The following is a 22,827-nucleotide window of genomic DNA, read 5'->3' as shown; positions in this document are numbered from 1 at the left end:
ACAAATAATGAGAGTGAAAAAGATTGAAATATTCCAAGAATCAGGGAAATGTGACAGAGACACAAAGTAAGGAAATGCTGTTGGAAAAATTGTACTGATAGACTTACTGAACACAGGGTTGCCACAAACTTTCAATTTGTTAAAGAAAACAAAAAAGAAAGAAAAAAAAACAGTGTCTGTGAAGCACAATAAAGCAAAGTACAATAAAAAGAGGTATGCCTGAAAAAAAAAAAAAAGAGGTACGCCTGTACGGTTAACAACCTGGATTTGTGACTGGCATCTTAAGTGGGGGCAGTTTTGTGGTTCTGAGCCCCTAACCTGTGAAATCGGATGCTATCTCCAAGGAGATACGTTCAATTGAGTTGAGTTGTAGGACAACCAGCTGGTGTTGGAGAATTGCTTGGCGTGGGGAGACACCACACACACACTCTGCCACACACTGGTGACCAAAATTGTTAGGTTTTCCACACTTCCCAAAATGCTAAGAAGCTTTGTGAAGCCTCCCTTCTCTGATCATCTCTTCAACTAATCTGGTTATGTCATATCCAAATGTCACATGGAAGTATGACAGCAATTTGTGTCTATAGTTCTCTGGCTGTGTTATAAATGAAAGAAAGAAGTGAATCATTCAATGTACCCAACACTTTGCTTATTCCACACCGAGTTTACACCACACCTTCCTGCAAATTGCTCACTATAAACCTCATGTCTACATTCCACTCAAATAATTTTTAAATTAGATTTTACATTTATTATTAATATAACATGCTGTGTAAGTATACAGGAGCCTGAAAATGGCAATCTAGTACTTGGCTTAAATAATACAAGCACTTGCTGTGATCTTTATCAGTACTCAGCCTTCCTTTATTATGGCTTTTAAAAAACAAATTTTAAAAGTACATGATTCCTTTAGGCTACTGTTTAGGAAAGACTGGAGTAAAACATTTCCAGTAATGAATTAGTTGTATATAGGTTCAGATTAGAAAATGTCAAGCACTGGAAAAAAAATACATTTTAAATTAGCTCAATTTAAATATGGGGCCATTTCATTTAAACATCTGATTTGAATCTTCAGTGTTTCACTCATTTTATGTGTTAATTCCATTATACCAGATCTTACTTTGGTAATTTCTCAAGTGTCCCAGAGAAGATAAAAAAGGAATTCAATTTCTGTCAATTACATTGTATGTCTTCATGTGACCAGGATGAGAAACTTCTGCTCCCTACATGGCAGTCACGACAGGAAAAGAATTCCCCCAGTCCACCAGCAAGGAACAAATAACACTGTTGTTCAGAATAAGGACTGCATAGCTGGGGATATTCACATTCTGATTCCTTCCAGAGCACTTCATTTCAGCAAACAAGGACTGATTCCTTTCAAAATTCAACTTCAGTTGAAAAACACTGAGGTACAGATAGAGCCACAAATGCAGAGGTTACAGACACGGACAAAAGTGCTCCCAATAAGGTGGCAGGGATCTCAGGTGGGGCCTTTCCTTCAATAACAAATGCATTCAGAAGGTTCCGGAGCACGATTCAGTTTTTCTCAAAATGTCATGACACCCTGCTGAATCTTCTTCAATTAGGCCTGCTGAGACCAGAGAAACCGATCACATTTTTCAAGCATGCTTTGTATCAAGGCTCTGAAATCCCAAAGAAAAGAAACAGGCAAATTTAGCTGTCATTGTTCATTCTTTTCAGAAGAAAGGATTAAAAAAGCTGACTGACTCTGTGCATCAAAAGACACAATCAACAGACTGAAAAGGCATCCTGTGAATATGGCATCCTGTCCTATACAATAGGAGAAAATATTTGCAAATCACATATCTGAGAGGTTAATATTGAGAATATGTAAAGAACTCATAAGACAAAAAACAAATAATGCAATTTAAAAATGGGCAAAAGACTTGAACAGGTATTTCTCCAAAGATGACATTCAAATGGCCAACGAGCATATGAAAAGATGTTCAACATCAATAATCACTAGGGAAATGCAAATAAAACCACAATGAGATATCACCTCATGCCCATTAGGATAGCTACTATCCAAAAAAACAAAACAAAAATCAAAACAGAAAAAAACCAGAAAATAACTAGTGTTGGTGGGGATGTGCTATAATTGGTGGGAATGTAAAATGGTGCAGGCTCCATGGAAAACAGTATGGAGGTTCCTCAGAAAATTAAAAATAGAAGTACCATCTGATCCAGCAATTCCACACCTGGGTATACACCCAAAAGAACTGAAAGCAGGGTCTCAGAGATATCTGTAAACTCATGTTCATAGCAGCATTACTCACATTATGCTAAGTGAAACAAGCCAGTCACAAAAAGACAAACACTGTATGATCCCACTTATATCAGGTACTTAGAGTAGTCAAAGTCAGAGACAGAAAGTAGAATGGTGGTTACCAGGGCTTAGGTGGAGGGGAAAGGGGGAGCTGTTGTTTAATGGGTATAGAGTTTCAGTTTTGTAAGTTGAAAAAGTTCTGGAAACTGCCTGCACACTGATATGAATATACTTAACACTACTGAACCAAGTGGTTAAAAACGGTTGGCAGGAAATTTTATGTTATCTGTATTTTACCACAGTTTAAAAAAAACAAAACAAAACAAAACCCTGACTGAGACAATTAGGTATGCGGTACCAATAATATTCTTAAAGAACTGAGTACACATCAGATTTGGGTACTTACATTAACCTAAACAGTGTTTTGGTGATGACTGTGAACAAAATATTACTTTAGCCTCTTCTCTTAATCACCTTCATCAACAGAGGAGTCTCTGTTCCCTCATCTATGAATGAGGGGTTGAGACTATGTGATCTCTATAGTCCCGTCCACCTCTGAAAATCTGTGCAATTCTACATTCCCCAGGTGCCTGTGGATAGGGCAGGACAGACATACATTACCTCTGCCTTTTCTCGGCAATCCTCAGGATATCACAGGTTCTGGTAAACCTCTCTGACAGCTCAAGGGTCAAACCACATTCTTGTAGCAGTGACCAGGCCCGGTCTGGGCCCATGACCTTAGCTAACAGGAGTGCCACATTCTCCATGTTGATAGGGGAAGGCCCATCGCTGAAGTTCCCATTTGGTGACTTCTGGGGGGCTGGCTTTGTGCTCTTGTTTTGTACCAGATGTAGGAGAAGCTTCCATTCCTCCACAGTCTCTGGGATCCAACCTACTCAAACACAGAGAAACAATGTGGGCTCTGACCGCTCTTAGCACTCTGCCTGCATACAGGAGAAACCATTCGTGAAAATGTTTCATACCAAAACATAAAAATATTAAAGAATATAATCTCATTACCCCCAATACAGAGTTGTTTTCTGAATATTTGTTGAATAAATAGCTCACGAAAAGGAGAAGCCATAAAATTAGCTCCAACATTCCTTCATTTGCTCACGCAGTAAGTAATTACCCAGGGCACACTGCATACTAGGCACTGAATGTGAATGAGGAACAGACAGACATGATGAGCCCGGCCTGCACTCCTGTGGAACTCATGGTCCAGTATGCTTATAAACTGTGCTAAGTGCTTGCTATAAAGGAAAAGATCAAAGAGCCATTAGAGAGATTGGCAGGTTTGGGTTTTTTTTTTTTTTTTTTTTTTAAGGATCAGAGAAGGGCTGTATGAGAAGCGACAGTTAAGCAGAGAGCTGAAAGATGAGACAAGTTTAGTGAGCATGTGCTTGTGGCCCATATGTACACAAACGTGCAGGGAAGGTGTCAGGAATGGAGGGTGAAGGAGCCTGCATTTCTGACAAAGGAAACATGGAAAATGACTCGACACAGGAAGGAACTAGGTGAGTTCAAGGAACTCAAAAAAGGCCTACAATGCACAAAGGTGGCAGTGAGGAGTGAGAATGAGATGATAGGGCCAGGCCATAAGGGAACAGCTTAAGAATCTGGATTTTATTTTCAGTCCAATGTAAGGGGCTTCAAGGAGGAGAGCCACATAATCCAATTTTTGTTTAAAAGAACCATTCTGAGAGTCAGCAACGTGGTGGAGTGAAAAGCTACCTTTGTCTCTCCCCTTAACCTACAACCAGTAAAACATCCACAACACAACAAACGTTCTTGTGTCCGACACACCAAGAAACCAGAGAATTCTCCACATATCTATACAACTAAAGGTGATGGACTGGAACACATAGAAGAGGCAGAACCAGGGAAACAGTGGAGGCGGTGTCTGCAGTCCCAGCCCTCCAGCCCCAGAGAAGCTGACAGTAGCAGGGGAAGCAGTGCACATGACCCCAGCCCCCAGCCCCCCACTCGAAGTAGCAAGCCCATGAATCTTACAACACTGGACATGGCAGGGCCACCTGAGCAATCCTAGCTATTGCCCCTGCCCCTTCCTCCCCAATAGCAGTAGAACTTGCCACTCAAGGGCTCCTGGACAGGAGGGAGCCCACCATCCTGGTGCACCAGGTGGCAATGCTAGCAACACTGGCAGAAGTAAGGCGACCCTGCAGGTACAGGAAGTGATAATGCAGGCATCGGGCCACACCACAGATGGAGATGGTAGAGGGCACAAAGTGCAGACTCTCAAATATAACCAGAGGCAGCTGACGTAAGAGAAACCCAAAACTTGTGCTATAGCGCCACCTACTGGAAAACAAAAGAAAGGCCTCTAATTTCTAACCTGTTGCATCATTAGAATCAAGCAGAAAGGTGCTTGCTACTTTAAATGTGTGTCAGAGGAACAACTTCATCAAACACTGTGAAGAACCATAGTGACACTGTACCACAAAAGGAAAATGACAATTCTCCAGAAACCAAACTTAAAGTCACAGAATACTGTGATCTAACTGACAGAGAATTCAAAATAGCTGTCATGAAGAAAGTCAAGGAACTACAAGAAAACTCAGGCAGTTCAATGAACTCAGGAACGAAATTAATGAACAGAGGAATACTTTACAAAAGAGATTAAAACTCTAAAAAAGAAAAACAAATTCTAGAACTAAAGAATTCAATAAATGAGTTGAAGAAAACATTAGAAAGCACTGAAAATAGAGCAGATCACATGGGAGAGAGAATTAGTGAGCTTGAAGATAGAACTCTAGAAATGACACAAGCAGAAGAAGAAAGAAATAAGATATTTGAAAAAATTCTATGAGAACTATCCGACTCCTTAGGAAAGACAACATTAGGGTAATGGGTTTCCCAGAAGGAGAAGAAAGGGAGAGGGGAGCAGAGAGTTTATTTAAAGAAGTAATAGCTGAGAGCTTCCCAAACTGGAGAAGGAACTGGATATACAAGCCCATGAAGCTAAGAGAACACCTAATTATCTCAATACAAAAATACCTTCTTCAAGGGACTTCCTTCCCTGCTGGTGCAGTGGTTAAGAATCCATCTGCCAATGCAAGGGACATGGGTTCATGCCCTGGTCCAGGAAGATTCCCACGTGCCGTGGAGCAACAAAGCCCATGTGCCACAACTACTGGTCCTGCACTCTAGAGCCCACGAGCCACAACTACTGAGCCCACCCACCTAGAGCCCGTGCTCTGCAACAACAGAAGCCACCACAATGAGAAGCCAGAGCACTGCAATCAAGAGTAGGCCCCGCTCGCCACAACTAGAAAAAGCCCACACGCAGCAATGAAGACCCAACGCAGCCAAAAATAAATAAATAAATAAATAAATGTATTAAAAAAAGACCTTCTTCAAGACATATTATATTAAAATTGTTAAAAGTCAATGACAAAGAATTAAGACAGCCAGGGGAAAAAGGAAAGGTAACCTACAAAGGAACCTCCATTAGGCTATTAACAGATTTCTCAGCAGAAACTCTACAGTCCAGAAGAAAGTGGAATGACATTCTCAAAATACTGAAAGATAAAAACCATCACCCAAGAATACTCTATCCAGCAAGTTATCATTCAGATATGAATGATAAATAAGGACTTTCCCAGACAAACAAAAGCTGAGGAAGTTCATCAACACTAGACCTGCATTTACAAGAAATGTTGAAAGGAGCTCTTTAACAGAAACAAACAAACAGAAAAGAGTAAAGTACACAAATCTTTGAGTAAAGTGATAAGCAGACAGAATCTTTAAACTGCAACTCTTTATCAGAATAGGTTTTTTAAACACTTTACAGCATAAAGGTTAAAGGGCAAAGATGAGTAGAAAAAGTAATTATAGCTACTTCAATTTGGTAACAAACTCACAACATAAAAAGGGATAATTTGAGGCAAGAAAAATACAAAAGGGGGAGAGGAAAAGGGTGGAACTCATATAGGTACATAAAGATAAGATGCTATAAGCAGAAAAAGGACTACTTTATCTATGACATGTTTCATACAAACCCCATGGTAACCACAAAAAATAAATCTAGAGCAAAGACACAAAACATTAAAAAAGAGGAAAGTGAGAAAAACATCATAAAAAAACACCAAAGCAAAATGGCAGACAGAAATACACGGAAAAAGAAATAATGAAGATATAGAGCAACCAGAAAACGAAAGATAAAATAGCAGTACCAAATCGTCATCTGTCAATAATCATCCTAAATGTAAATGGATTGAATTCACCAATCAAAAGACACAGAAAGGCTGGGTGGATTAAAAACCAAGAGCCAACTGTATGCTGCCTCCAGGAGACTCATCTCAGAGTTTAAGACAATTATAGGCTCAAAGTAAAGAGATGGAAGATGACACTCCAGGAAAATGGCAGCCAAAAGAAAGTGGGTGTAGCCATACTTATATCAGACAAAATAGACTTCAAACCAAAAAAGATAACAAGAGACAAAAGTGGATAGTATATAATGATAAAGGGGATAATTCATCACAAAGACATAATGTTATTAATATATATGCACCTAACACAGGAGCACCAAAATATATAAAACAATTATTAACAGACTTAAAAGGAGAAATTGACAGCAACACAATAATAGTAGGGGAATTTAGCAGCCCACTGACATCAATGGATAGATCATCCGGACAGAAAGTCAACAAGGAAGCAGCAGCCTTAAATTAAACATCAGACTAGATGGATTTGATAGATTTGTACAGAACATTCCATTCAATTGCATCAGAATACACATTCTTCTCAAGTGGACATGGAACTTTCTCAAGGGTAAACCGTATGTTGGGACACAAAACAAATCTGTGAATTTAAGAAGACTGAAATCGTATCAAGAATATTTTCCAATTTCTATGAAACTAGAAATCAACTATAAGAAAGCTGGAAAAATTACAAATATGTGGAGACTGAACAACATGCTACTGAACAACTACCAAGTCAATGAAAATCAAGGAAGATATCAAAAGTTACCCAAAGACAAATGAAAATATGACATACCAGAATCTATGGGATGCAGCAAAAGTGATACTAAAAGGGAAGTTTAAGCAATACATGCCTACCTCAAGAAACAAGAAAAATCTAAAATAAACAATGTAACCCTGTACATAAAGGAACTAGAAAAAGAACAAATGAAGCCCCAAATCAGTAGAAGGCAGGAAATAATTAAGATCAGAGCAGAAATAAATGAAATAAAGACTAAAAAGACAATAGAAAAGATCAATAAAACTAAAAGCTGGTTCTTGAAAAGATAAACAAAATTGACAAATCTTTAGCTAGATTCACTAATCTTAGAGAAGGCTCTGATAAATAAAATCAGAAATGCAAGAAGAAAGATAACAATGGATACCACAGGAATAGAAAGGCTTATAAGAGAATAATATGAACAGCTACATGCCAAAAAATTGGACAACCTAGAAGAAATGGACAAATTCTTAGAATCATAAAACCTTCTAAGACTGAATCATGAAGAAATGAAAAATCTAAATAGCCCGATCACTAGTACAGAAATTGAAATAATAATCAAAGCTCCTAAAAAACACGAGTCTAGGACCAGATGCCTTCATAGGTGAATTCTACCAAACATTCAAAAGACTTAATACCTATCCTTTTCAAACTCTTGAAGAGAAGGGAATGCTTTCTAACTCATTTTACAAAGCCAACAACACCCTGATACCAAAACCACACAAAGACTCAAAAAAATTACAGGTCAGTATCTCTGATGAACATAGATGCAAAAATTCTCAACAAAATATTAGCAAACCGAATACAATACATAAAAAGAATCATACACCATGACCAAGTGGGATTTATTCCAGGGATGCAAGAATAGTTGTATCCACAATAAATTCATGTGATACACCACATTAACAAAATGAAGGATAAAAACCATATAATTATCTCAATAGATGCAAAAAAAAAAAAAAAAGCATTTGACAAGATTCAACACCCATTTATGATAAAACGAACTTTCAATAAAGTGGGTATAGAAGGAACATACCTCAACATAATAAGGCCATATATGACAAACTCACAACTAATATCATTCTCAATGGTGAAAAACTGAAAGCTAGCCCTCTAAATCAGGAACAAGACAAGGATGCCCACTCTTACCACCCTTATTCAACATAGTACCAGAAGTCCCAGCTAGAGCAATCAGGCAAGAAAAAGAAAAGGCATCCAAATTGGAAAGGAAGAAGTGAAACTGTCACTATTTGTGGATGACATGATTTATACATAGAAAACCCTAAAGACTCCACCAAAGAACTACTAGAAATAATAAAGTTGCAGGGTACAAATCAACATTCAAAAATCTGTTGCGTTTCTATACACTAACAATGAGCTAGCAGAAAAAGAAATTAAGAAAACAATTCCATTTACAGTCACAACAAAAAGAATAAAATACCTAGGAACAGATTTAACCAAGGAGGTGAAAGACCTGTATACTGAAAACTATAAGACACCGCTGAAAGAAACTGAAGAAGACACAAATAAATGGAAAGATATTCCCTGCTCATGGACTGGAAGAATTAACATTGTTAAAATGTCCATATTGCCAAAGCAATCTATAGATTCAATACAATCCTTATCAAAATCCCAAAAACATTTTTCACAGAAATAAAACAAAAAATTCTAAAATTTACATGGAACCACAAAAGACCCCAAATAGCCAAAACAATCCTGAGCGAAGAGAACAAAGCTGGAGGTATCACACGCTCTGATTTAAAACTATATTATAAAGCCACAGTAATCAAAACAGCATGGTAGTGGCAGAAAAACAGATACATATATCAATGGAACAGAACTGAGAGCCCAGAAATAAACCCATACATATATGGACAATTAATATACAACAAAGGAATAAGGAACATCCAATGGAGAAAGGATAGTCTCTTCTATAAATGGTGTTGGGGACACTGGACAGCCTCATGCAAAAAAATGAAAGTAGACCACTACCTCACACCATACACAAAAATCAACTCAAAATGGATTAAAGACTTAAATGTAAGATCCAAAACCATAAACTCCTAGAAGAAAACATAGGCACGACACTCTCTGACATCAGTCCTAGGAATATCTTTCTAGCTAGGTCTCCTCAGGCAAGGGAAACAAAAGCAAAGATAAACAAATAGGACTACATCAAACTAAAAAGCTTCTACACAGCAAAAGAAACCATCCACAAAATGAAAAGATGACCTATTGAATTGGAGAAGATATTTGCAAATAATATATCCAGTAAGAGGTTAATAACCAAAAATACATAAACAACTGGATGAAAAAATGGGCAGAGGAACTGAATAGACATTTTCCCAAAGATGACATACAGATGGCCAAGAAGCACATGAAAAGATGTTCCACATCACTAATTATTAGGGAAATGCAAATCAAAACCACATGGGAGGACTTCCCTGGTGGCTCAGTGGTTAAGAATCCGCCTGCCAATGCAGGGGACACGGGTTCGATCCCTGGTCCAGGAAGATCCCACATGCCGCAGAGCAACTAAGCCTGTGAGCCACAGCTACTGAGCCTGCACTCTAGAGCCTGCGAGCCACAACTACTGAAGCCTGTGCACCTAGAGCCCATGCTCTGCAACAAAAGAAGCCACAAAAATGAGAAGCCTGTGCACCACAACAAAGAGTAGCCCTTGCTCGCTGCAATTAGAGAAAGCCCATGTGCAGTAACGAAGACCCAACGCAGCCAAAAATAAATAAAAAATAAATTTATATTAAAAAAACCCACATGAGATATCACCTCACACCTGTCAGAATGGCTATCATCAAAAAGTCTACAAATGTTGGCAAGGATATGGAGAAAAGGGAACCCTGTGCACTGTTGGTGGGAATGTAAGTTGGTGCAGCCACTGGGGAAAACAGCATGGAGGTTCCTCAAAAAGCTGAAAATAGAACTACCATATGATCCAGCAATCCCACTTCTGAGTATTTATCCAAAGAATATGAAAACACTAATTGGAAAAGATATATGCACCCCTATGTTCACTGCAACATTATTTATAATAGCCAAGATATGGAAGTAACCGAAGTGCCCATCGATAGATGAATGGATAAAGAAAATGTGATACACACACACACACACACACACACACACACACATGTAATGGAATACTTCTCAGCCATAAAAAAAAAGAAGAAATCTTGCCATTTGTGACAACATGGATGGACCTTGGGCATATTATGCCAAGTGAAGTAAGTCAGACAGAGAAAGACAAACACCATATGATCTCACTCATTTGTGGAATACAAAAACAAACAAAAACAAAATAAATGAACAAACCAAACAAAAACAAACATGTAGATGCAAAGAACAAAGTAGTGGTTACCAGAGGGGATGGAGTGGGGGCAGGGTGAAATGGGTAAAAGGGAACAAACACGGTGACAGATGGAAACTAAATTTTTAGTGGTGAGTACACTGCAGGGTATACAAAAGTGGAAATATAATGTTGTACACATAAAACTTATATAATGTTATAAACCAATGTTATCTCAATAAAAATTTTTTTAATTAAAAAAAAAGAACCATTCTGGCGGCTCTAAGGAAAATCGGTTAAAGATGGGCAAGAATGGAAACCAGAAGGCCAATTATAAAGTTATTGCAGTAACCAGGCAAGTAGCTGGGATCAGAATGACCGTGGTGGAGCCAAAGAAAGTAGATAAATATGAGATATATATTTGGCAGCAAAAGCAACATTCTTTGAAGTGAAATATAAGTTAGGAGAGAACAATGTCAAGAAAAGACTCCCATTTAATACACCAAGGGTAAGAATAGCTATTATTATTATATTAACAAAATATTAAGAGTACTTTTATCTGGGTGGGAAGAATTTTAGGTGATATCTTCTTCATTCTTCCTAGATTTTCCATTTTTTTCTATAACAAACATCATGTTGTAACTTTAAAAGCATAAACCATTTATATCTTAACTTTTCTGGTTATTTTTCCAAAGTGAACACATCTATAGTTCTACAAAACCATGTGACCCTCTTGTTTCATGTTTGAAACAAAGATGATTCAGTTATTATTGCTGTAACTGTGACACCTGAGGCTATCTCTTTGCCAGTCATCTGGTTTCTTTGCTTGGTTGTAACTTTTCTTCCTCTACAGAAATAGGGCTGAAAAAGGCTGTAGATCACACTGCTAGATGAAGGATCCTGACGTCATGCTGCTGGCATCTCTGCTTGAGATGAATAAAGTAACACTACAAAACAGACCAAGACCACCTCTCTGAGTGCAGGATGAACTCTCAGACTTCAGAAATCAGTGTGTCAAAGTCCTGGCCTCCTGACTGCCATTTTATCTGTATTGAATTCACGAAAATTAAAAAAACAAAAACAAAAACAAACCCTAAGTACCTGTAAAGGCTTAGGAAAATCTGACTGCTACTCTAAGTTCATCTTAATGATCTCTAACTTTGGGCTGTGTAAAATGGCAACATGATGCAGATCAAAAAACCTGAGCACAAGCTTTCGAGATGGTCAGACCTGGCCTGAACACCAGCTCCAGCATTAACTAGTTGTATGACTGTGGGGAAACTAATTATCCTTTTTCTGGGCCTCAATCATAACTTTTTAAAAATCGAAATAATAGTAACTATCCCACAGGTTTAATATCTCATTTAAACAGCATATGGAAAAGCATCAGGTATCAATATAATGCCTCACACGGTAGGCACTCGTGAAACAGAAAAGTTGCCTGTAGTTTATTTCTAGTTATGATTTCATGGTATACCAAGTAGTACAGATAAAAAAAAAAAAAACTCCAAAAATGTGACAGCTAGCTAGAATAACATAAATGATCATTGAAATATTTAGCCAATTTCTTTATTGAATAGTCTGTAGTGACTTCTAAAATACTGTAACCAAGAATAACCGATTGAGATTTACATACCATTGTCCCCTTCCATCAGGCTCATATCATTCAGATACACAATATTCGTGAAGGCCTCTCTTCTTCTCCCCAGCTCCAAACAGAGGATAAGATATCCAGGCCAGAAACTTGAAAGAGACCAAAGTTGGAGAGAGGAATAAAAGGCAGTGAATTTATCTGGAGCTGTGTGGTCCAATACTGTAGATATTAGCCACATGTGGCTACTTACATTTAAATTAAATAAAATTTAAAAGTCAGTTCTTCAGTTGACCAATACATATTTCAAGTACTTAATGGCCACATGTGACTAGTGGCTACCATACTGGACAGCGTGATAGAATATTTCCACTGCCTCAGAAAATTCTATTAGACAGCCCTGATCTAGAGCATTTAAGAAAAAAAATAAAGCTAGTGATAAATACTAACATTTGAGGCCAAGTCCCAATTATGAGACATTTAAGCTTATACACTTCACAAACTTTAAGGTTCAATAACAAACTAGCATATTTCTTCCCCAAGTATGCAAACTTTGGAAGTTCTCCTTGACTCTTCCCCTTCCTTCATTTGCTATACCCAGTATCTACAGGTCCCACTGCATTTTCCTTTGAAATGTGCCATTAGATGTGCTCCTTCTGCTGACCTAGAATCAATTTGGTCATACCTGAATTACTGCACCAGCTTCCTAGCTGGCCTTCCTTTCTCATCTCCAATCTTTCTCATGTATGAAACCAGAAATGATCTCCAGAAACCTCCATTTTATCCTGTCATTTTTGTACCTAAAAGGGTCTCTGCTGATAACTAAATTCTTCTAACCACCTTTCAAGGTCCTATATGATCTCATGACCCACAACCTGGCCAGTCTCATCCCTCATTATCAGTGAACAAATATGTACCAAGTGCCTACCACTTTATGAATTATGCATAATGAGGGAAAAGCAAGACACATGTCCCTATCTCCAAAAGACTGTAATCCAGGTAAAGCCATAAGATAACATCTTCAGGCCATGAATAACTGACGAATATGTGGTACAGATAAAAAGCAATGTCAGTTTTTCATGGCTTTGCTCTTGCTGTTTCTCTCACCTGACTTGCCCTCCTCCTGGCTCCTGTTTGAATACAAATCCTACCCAGGCTTAGGGCTTACCTCAAAGTCTCACCTCCTCCCTGAGTCCTTCACCAGCCATTCTACCAAGCCCATTCTGATCTCTCCCTTCTCCGAAACTGTATCAATTATAACTTGTATCACACAGTCTGGTGCTTAATTAAATAAACCTGAGAACCGGGGCTAACAACTAAGCAAAAGGGGGAGAGAGGAATGAGCAAGGACCAGTCTCTTCCACACACAAAATAAAATACACTCAAAATTTAAGACAAAAAAAGATGTTTATTATCACTTAAAACAAAAAGCCACCTTTATGTAGCAAAAAAAAAAAAATCCCAAATGACAAAGCATATCCGTTCAGGCCCCTAACTACAAAGTTACTAACTAAAATGATTCTAATCCTAACTTCAGCTTCTAGGAAAATTCTCACTTACCCATGAGACCTACAGATGTCAGTCACTTTCTCTTTTGTTGTAAAATCTGCAGGAAGTTTAATTAGATGAAGGATTAGCTGACTGTAACCCCAGGAAAACAAGTGGGAATGAGGCCTGAAAAATGAAAAAAAAATCAGTAAATCAGACAGGAAATAAACTCTACAAAAATGCTTATTCGTCAGCTGATAGGTAAGATCAGAGTTTAATTACATTTTTTCCATTATTATATTTTTCAAACATTTCTACTTGGCCTTTGAAAAATTAAAATAGCTATTTTTCCAATGACAAATACCTGTTTATTTTTTTTAATTATATATTTTAGTAATCAAAAGAAAGAAGCTCATAATTCCATCACTCACAGATAGCCATTTTATATCCTTCCAGACCTTTTTCTCTAGGCATATAAAATAGGCATTTTGGTAGCTTTTAAAAAGTTTCTCCTGGAGGAAAACACAAGGAATATTTCTGATATATTACAAGTAACAGTGTGTATTTTTTATGAATTCTTTTTTTTAAAAAATCCTAATCAGGGACTTCCCCAGTGGCGCAAAGGTTAAGAATCCGCCTGCCAATGCAGGGGACACGGGTTCAATCCCTGGTCCGGGAAGATTCCACATGCCGCGGAGCAACTAAGCCCATGCCCCACAACTACTGAGCCTGCAAATCTAGAGCCCGTGAGCCACAACTACTGAGCCCATGTGCCACAACTACTGAAGCCCACACGCCTAGAGCCCATGCTCCTCAACAAGAGAAGCCACCGCTCACCACAACTAGAGAAAGCCTGTGCGCAGCAACGAAGACCCAATGCAGCCAAAAAATAAATTAATTAAAAGTTTTTAAAATGTACTAGAAAAGCTTTAAAAAAAGAGTCAAAGTTAAAAAAAAATCCTACGTCAGGTTACATCTAAAAATCCCTTGGCAAATTTCTAGGAAGAAAACACACACACACACACACAAACACACACACACACACACACACACACACACACAATTTTCTTCTAACACAGGTTTAGTCACCAAGGTCTCTTAATGTTGGTCCATGAAAGAGTTTCAGCAGCCCAGTCTAATTCTCTGCAATCATGTGCAAAATTTTGTATGAATGTGCATTTTTCTGAGAGGAATCATCAGATTCTTAGAGGGTCTGTGATTCAAAAAATATTCAGAACCACTAAGCAGTACACTCAATCTGATTACTACCATGACTTGAGTCAGTCGCTTCCATAGCTATTCCTGAAGTAAGCCCAGAATGCTATATGTGAATAAACTGGTTCCATTCCAAAGGAGCAGCAGAGCTTAGAAACAGGACTCCTTCTATACCTGGGGTCTCCTTCATCGTCCATAGTGCTGGTGCTTGGGGGAGCATCATGGGACACTGCCAACAGCAGCCAATCCAATCTTAAAGACTCTGGTTGTAGGAGGGACTCAAGGAAGAATGACCTAAGAGAAAGTTGGGGAAAAAAATCACCAATATTCATGCTGAGAAAGGAAAGATAAAATGTGCAGATGTGAAGAAAATGTTATTAAGGGATCAAGACAGTGGATGAAATAACCTGAAAACTCTTCTGCTACAAAATGTATAGAAATGCTGGTGAAAATATAATAGCCTTTTAACTGAACAGTTGAGCTTCAAGATAATAAGGAAAATACCAAGGGGCCAAAAAAAAAAAGGAGAAATAAATACCAGTATAGCAAATGTGAACCAATCAGAAGAAACAGAGGGGGGAAGTTGTCATTCTCAATAACCAAAGGACATGTGTGTTCACTGCCATGTGGAGATAGGAAGTGAGGCCTCAGCCCAAAGAAGTTAAGAGCTGTAACTGAGATCCACCCACAAAAAGCTGGGATATATCACCAACAAAAAGGTGGCAGCAAATCCACTCACTGGCAGAGACAACAAGGAAGCTTATCTGTCTTAGCATAGGCCTTGAAGCGGAGTTTAATTTTACACTGTTGATCTGAGAATCTCTGAGAGGGAGAGAGGGAGGAAAGAGAAGTGTGGGTTATGTGCACATTTGTGGTGTGTGCTGTGAATTGTGAAAGAATGGAACACAACTGCCAAAATCCTCCTCTTCCATAGCAGGTGCCTCAATCCTGTGGCAGTTAATAGTATAAATTTTCCAACTGCTTATACTAGAGAAACAGTGCCCTATCAAAAGAGAGTCCAAAAAAAAAAAAAAAGGAGGGTCCGCAAATATTCTCTCCTTCTCACCGTTGATCTTCAGGCCTTGATTTTACCAGACTGTCTAAATAAGCCAAAAACTGAGCAGGATGATGATGACAAAGTTGCATGACATCTGAAGGCAAAATGGATGGATAAAACCTGATTAAGGATCGAAGGGCAGATTCTCCAAATTTCTCATACAATCTGCATTTAAAAACAAAACATGTTAGTCTCCAACTTCAGTAAGATAATATAACTTGGTTACATTATCTATGTATTTATTAGAAATAAAAATAAATATACTAACAAGAAGCTGCTCAACATGTAACAGAGTAAAACTTTACAGACTGAGACGAAGAAAATGTCTGTGCTTTAGTTCACATAAACAACATACAGGACCACTCACCGGGTAGCATAAGCAATCAACAAAGGACTGTCAAAAGAGACCAAGTCATCCAATAACTTTAATCTTGTTGGAAGGTCTCCTTCTTCCATCTTTATATATGTAGGATTGGAACTTGCCATTTCTAAAAGACAAAGCACACCCCTTTCCCTTCATCTCATAGCGGTAAATATTTTATTCATGAACACATTAATCAACAATCATTAGTCATGCACCTACTGTGTGCAAGTCCCAACATTTGTAAAGCATCATAGGAGAGACAAAAACAGAACAAGAGACAACCACTGCTTTTAAGAACTTTAAAATCAAATTGCATAATCAAGACAGTATGGCACTGGCACAAAAACAGAAATATAGATCAGTGGAACAGGATAGAAAGCCCAGAGATAAACCCACACACATATGGTCACCCTATCTTTGATAAAGGAGGCAAGAATACACAGTGCAGAAAAGACAGACTCCTCAATAAGTGGTGCTGGGAAAACTGGACAGGTACATGTAAAAGTATGAAATTAGAACACTCCCTAACACCATACACAAAAATAAACTCAAAATGGATTAAAGACCTAAATGTAAGGCCAGACACTATCAAACTCTTAGAAGAAAACATAGGCAGAACACTCTATGACATAAATCACAGCAAGATCCTTTTTGACCCACCTCCTAGAGAAATGGAAATAAAAACAAAAATAAACAAATGGGACCTAATGAAACTTCAAAGCTTTTGCACAGCAAAGGAAACCATAAACAAGACCAAAAGACAACCCTCAGAATGGGAGAAAATATTTGCAAACGAAGCAACTGACAAAGGATTAATCTCCAAAATTTACAAGTAGCTCATGCAGCTCAATATCAAAAAAACAAACAACTCAACCCAAAAACGGGCAGAAGACCTAAATACACATTTCTCCAAAGAAGATACACAGATTGCCAACAAACACATGAAAGAATGCTCAACATCATTAATCATTAGAGAAATGCAAATCAAAACTACAATGAGATATCATCTCACACTGGTCAGAATGGCCATCATCAAAAAATCTAGAAATAAATGCTGGAGAGGGTGTGGAGAAAAGGGAACCCTCTTGCACTGTTGGTGGGAATGTAAATTGATACAGCCACTATGGAGAACAGCATGGAGGTTCCTCAAAAAACTATAAATAGAACTACCATATGACCCAGCAATCCCACTACTGGGCATATACCCTGAGAAAACCATAATTCAAAAAGAGCCATGTACCAAAATGTTCATTGCAGCTCTATTTACAATAGTCAGGACATGGAAGCAACCTAAGTGTCCATCAACAGATGAATGGATAAAGAAGATGTGGCACATATATACAATGGAATATTACTCAGCCATAAAAAGAAATGAAATTGAGTTATTTGTAGTAAGGTGGATGGACCTAGAGTCTGTCATACAGAGTGAAGTCAGAAAGAGAAAAACAAATACTGTATGCTAACACATATATATGGAATCTAAGGAAAAATTTAAAAAGTCATGAAGAACCTAGGGGCAAGACGGGAATAAAGACACAGACCTACTAGAGAATGGACTTGAGGATATGGGGAGGGGGAAGGGTAAGCTGTGACAAAGTGAGAGAGTGGCATGGACATATATACACTACCAAACGTAAAATAGATAGCTAGTGGGAAGCAGCTGCATAGCACAGGGAGATCAGCTCAGTGCTTTGTGACCACCTAGAGGGGTGGGATAGGGAGGGCGGGAGGGAGGGAGATGCAAGAGGGAAGAGATATGGGAACATATGCATATGTATAACTGATTCATTTTGTTATAAAGCACACCATTACACACCATTGTAAAGCAATTATACTCCAATAAAGATGTTTAAAAAAAAATCAAATTGGGAGGCAAAGCATATTGGAAGTTTTAAACAAGATAAAGGAACAGATAACCAATACATGACTATTACCATTGAAAATGTACCCTTTAGGGCTTCCCTGGTGGCGCAGTGGTTGAGAGTCTGCCTGCCAATGCAGGGGGCGCGGGTTCATGCCCTGGTCTGGGAGGATCCCGCATGCCACGGAGCGGCTGGGCCCGTGAGCCATGGCCACGGAGCCTGCGCGTCCGGAGCCTGTGCTCCGCAACGGGAGAGGCCACAGCAGTGAGAGGCCCGTGTACCGCAAAAAAAAAAAAAAGAAAATGTACCCTTTATATATGTAATATATGTATTACATATATAAGCTATTATATATGCAAGCTAATATATATATAAGCTACATTTCTACCATCAATGCCAAATTCTTCAGTTTTTTTCTAGAACTGATATCCCTAATCAATCTTTTGGAACAAAATTAGTTAATTAAATTTAATTAAATTAACTTAAAAATATTTTACCTATTTTTAAAAAACATCAGTTATAGCAAATCTTCCTCCAAAGGAAGATCTGACTTTGGGGAATAGCCAAGTCATTTAAAGCGAAGTGTGTAAATAAAGTGAGTGAAGATCTAGTTAAAACTACTTGTAGTTAAAAAATATGTTTACATATATATGAATCTAAAGTAAAATGAGTTTTTTCAAGAAGTTTTCAACTAGCTCTGAAGATAAATCCCAAAGAACTGTTCCAAAGCTGTTTTCATGATTACAACATCATTAGAAGAGTAGAACCTGTTCAATAGACCATTTCTAAAGAGCCAAACCTTCAATTTCCGATATATTTGTTTAAAAAAATATATCAATCTTTCCCAGTTTCATTATTTCCGATTTGACTGGGTCAGACAGTAAGTATTTAAAGGGATTTAGAGGAGAAGGCCATCATTTAGAGCATATGAAGTGAGAGAAAGCTTTATGATTGGGTGGGCGCTAAGCCAAACTTATCCCCTTAAATTCAATTTGGAAGCAGCTGCATCATCTCAAACACCCACCACACTTGCTCCAGCCAGCCCTGGCAATAAGTTAACCACTCAGGTTGATGAAGTGGTTATTTTTTTTTGCTATTTTCCTGTAACCAAGGTTGGGTACAATCACATAATAGAGACAGATATAGCAAATTTCCAGTAAGTAATATCAAACATTTGAACTTATTTGAAAAGAAATAACTCTTCTTACTTCAGCATAAAAGACAGTCTACCTCAATTCAGAAAAAGAAGCTGAAATCATTTCTTATGCTTTTAACTGCTAAATGTGAATTGAGGCAGAACTGTAACCATAGATCCTTGTTTCTAGAAACCTTAACGCTCTTTAAGTCAGATAATATAAAAATGTATCTCTACTTGTGACTACTCACTTTTGGTAATGAATGAAAAGTTTGCTTAGAGTCTACATCAATTATTAGAAACATGACATCTGTTATTCAGAGTTTTGAGTTAAGAAAATCCACCTGTTCAAAAACATAGGACTATGTAGTAGAAAGGGCAGGCATGGCCTCTAGGGTATGAAAGCTGGTGTCTACATGAGGATGACCAACAGTGTGACCTTCAATCAAGTGTGAAGTAGAGGCTGCTGACTGCCCACCAAAATCTCTGAGGCAGACATGCAAGCTCCTGACCCATGTCCATCCTCTTCCTTCTAGACACCTGGAGAGGTAATTTCCCAGACTCCTTTGCAGTTAGGTGGGGCCATGAGATAGAATTCTCACCAACAGAAGAGATATAAGCCACTACCAGGCCACACCTCCCTGTAAGAGCCTGTCTGCCTCTTCCACATGCTTCCCCCTGGACATAGCAACCCAGTCTTAATCATCAGCCCTAAGGGAGGATAGAGACCAAAAAAATGGAAGGAACTTGGAACCCTGAGTTACCACATGCAAGAGAGCTGCCCACTGACCTGGAACATCTGTCCTGGGCTGATATATGAGCAAGAAATAAACTACCATATCTGAGTTATTATATTGTATCTGAGTTATTATGAGATATTACAGAAGTTTAGCCTATTCAACTATTATAATCTCTCTGTGCCTCAGTTTCCTTACTTATTAAACAGAATAACACCATCTACTCCAAAGTGTTGTAAGGATGAAATGAAAGAATGCTGGCAAAGTGTTTAGCATATTATCTGGCACTTGGTGAGTACTCAATAAATGGTATATATTATCTCTATATTAGTAAGTTACAAGAGGGATTTTCTGGTTTTCATATATCTGCACTTATAAAATTTTACTTAAACCCAACTTCTCCAACATTGCTGTATCATTTTCTGAATGACTGTGAGAGAAATAAAACTAGCTTCTTATAATAGTTGCAAGAACTATTACAAATTAAATTGAGTTGTAAATCAACTATACTTCAATTAAAAAAAAAAGTGAGCAATCTCAACAGAAAAAAAAAAGCAACAAAAGACTAAATTGAGTGGAAAACTGAAGGGATGGTTGACCAGAACAGAGGTGATTTTCTACTTAAATCTTCTTCTTTAAACTCAAAAATGCCAAGATGCTACTGTCCTCTATTGGTAAGGCAATCTGATTATTACCTTTCAATCCTTCAATGAAAGTATCCCAAACACAAGGACTGTTAGCATAACTCAGCTTGATGCTCTCCTTTGCTCTTTTCAAGTCCAGAAGAAAAAAGTACTTCTTTAGGAACTGACAAGCCAGAATTTCAGGAGAGCACTGTTGCAAAGTGTGGTCTACATGTCTACTTGCACTTTTGATCTCAGAATTCAATACATTCAGTTCCAAACACAATGTTGTCACTTCAGCCAGGTCCTTCTGAAGACTGCCTGGTATACTGCATGGAGAACATACTTGAAAAATGTCATCATCCAGGGACTCCCTCAGACTATTTACAGAGTCACACGCTGCTTGATCAACAGTTTCTTCATTGCCTAAAGAGTTCCTTTTTTCTTTTTCATCTTCTTCGTCTAATATTCCCTTTTTTGACTCATCAAGCAATAGCATACCCTGGTTTGATTCCATGGATGAGTTGCCAGTATCTGAAATGCCTGAAAAGTCCTTCATGGCAAATGTTTTTTCTAACTGTGAAAGCCACTCCTGTAAAACCATTTTCAGAGACTGTGGTTCAAACAATACCAGTGGGTCCTGTAGCTTGGTCCTATATAAGACAGACAAGTAAGAAATTTATGTTTTATGTGGTTTTTCAAAAACAAATTGTTTCATGCTAAATAAGCCTAACAGATACAACATTACTTATCCAGAATAAATGTTACTTTTCAACTCTTTAAATAACAATTATCTCAGTAGCAAGACAACAACACAGAGAACGTTACCTTTGTATTAATTCATGAATTTCAATTCCAAATGAAACTGCCTCTGCCCCACACTGTCTCAGGACCACTACTAATGATCTCAAAAAGTCATTCCCACTCTCTATAAAACTTTCTCACCCATAAATACTCACATTGCTTCTGCTGTTGCCATTCTGAGCTCTTGAAACTTGTCCTCTTCTGGAGGTTGACTAGTTACTTCTTCTTTTCCCCTAGAGAAGTGTGAGAAGAGTTAAAGGGGATTAGAACCTTCTTGGGCAAATATTTCTAAGTGCTCACTAAGTGGTAGGTATTGTACTTAATGATACATGAAACAAACAGATGAGTATAAAAAATGGTCCATGGCTTCAAGATGAGTAAGTTCAAGTCAGAGTAAGCCCTAGTCAGAAAGAAAGGCAAGAAAACAACTGTAATATAAAAAAGAATAGAATGAATGCTAAAGAGCAGCACAAGCACTGTGATCTGAAAGCACAGAAAAAGGAATAATTATTCTGACTAGGCAATCACGAGAAGCTTTCCTGAGGAGGTGTATTTGCGTTAGGAAAAATGGGGGGAAAATACTGCAGGTGGGAGAAACAGCATGAAGAAAAGTAGTGAGGTGTACACACCCACTTCTCTGACATGACTAGAATTTAGAGTGCTTAGAAAGACGTGGTTGGAAATGAACCTGGAAAGGTGGGCTAACGTCAGACTGAGGGCTGCCTTAAATGCCACAGCACTATCTACACTTTTTTCCCGATATACATACGGATTCATAACTAAGTTACTCTAAGGGTAACACACCTTTTTTCTCATCTGAATGTCCAGTCAGTGTACACTGGCCCTGTGGGTCTATCTCAATTCCTGTGTGAGTGCTGAGCTTGCCTGCCTCCAATGCCCAGATCCCCTGAATTATGAGAAAAGGCAGAGACCAGATGGACAAGATACTTCACATTGTGCCAGACCAAGGGCTCTGCTACAACTCCACTACATAAGGACTATGCCACCAGCATACCATAGGAAGGCACGTGACGACATTAATGCCAATGCTCTCATCTTACAGGCCAGAGGGCGTCACCAACGTCACATGCTAGTCAGAAGCAGAACCAGAACAAGGCCTATATCCTTGGTCATCCTACTCTTGCTCTAATATTCCTTCTCTAACATTGCAGAAGTTTGAAGAGATTTGGAGGTGAGGGAAGTTGTTCAGGGGAAAGATGGAAGAAGAGGTGCTAAATTAAAATTCTGTCTCAACAGACTTGTTATGGGTTGATGTAATTTTCCAACACTTACTCTGTGGTATTCAGTTTTTATAAGCTATGCAAATAATCTACAATGAACAGAGTCATACATGTGTCTTCTTCAAGATGACATGGTTTA

General features: G+C 38.2%; 1 protein-coding gene across 3 annotated transcripts in view; it reads right to left on the bottom strand.

Moving 5' to 3' along the window:
• Positions 1–835: 835 nt before the first annotated feature.
• Positions 836–22,827, bottom strand: part of HPS5 (HPS5 biogenesis of lysosomal organelles complex 2 subunit 2) — a 44,743-nt gene continuing 22,751 nt past the window's right edge. For all 3 annotated transcript variants that reach the window (XM_067749678.1, XM_067749676.1, XM_067749677.1), the window contains 9 exons: positions 21,603–21,680; positions 20,716–21,296; positions 16,290–16,410; positions 15,932–16,087; positions 15,040–15,159; positions 13,723–13,836; positions 12,208–12,314; positions 2,909–3,179; positions 836–1,643 (listed from right to left, as the gene is read on the bottom strand). In XM_067749678.1, the coding sequence (XP_067605779.1) occupies positions 1,583–1,643; positions 2,909–3,179; positions 12,208–12,314; positions 13,723–13,836; positions 15,040–15,159; positions 15,932–16,087; positions 16,290–16,410; positions 20,716–21,296; positions 21,603–21,680 (1,609 nt within the window). In that variant the 3' untranslated portion in view covers positions 836–1,582. The remainder of the gene's footprint in view (positions 1,644–2,908; positions 3,180–12,207; positions 12,315–13,722; positions 13,837–15,039; positions 15,160–15,931; positions 16,088–16,289; positions 16,411–20,715; positions 21,297–21,602; positions 21,681–22,827) is intronic.

The sequence above is a fragment of the Pseudorca crassidens genome, chromosome 9, assembly GCF_039906515.1.
Source record: "Pseudorca crassidens isolate mPseCra1 chromosome 9, mPseCra1.hap1, whole genome shotgun sequence".
Taxonomy (NCBI): domain Eukaryota; kingdom Metazoa; phylum Chordata; class Mammalia; order Artiodactyla; family Delphinidae; genus Pseudorca; species Pseudorca crassidens.
The sequence above is the reverse complement of the archived record's forward strand: the minus strand, read 5'-3'. Positions and strand labels throughout refer to the sequence as shown.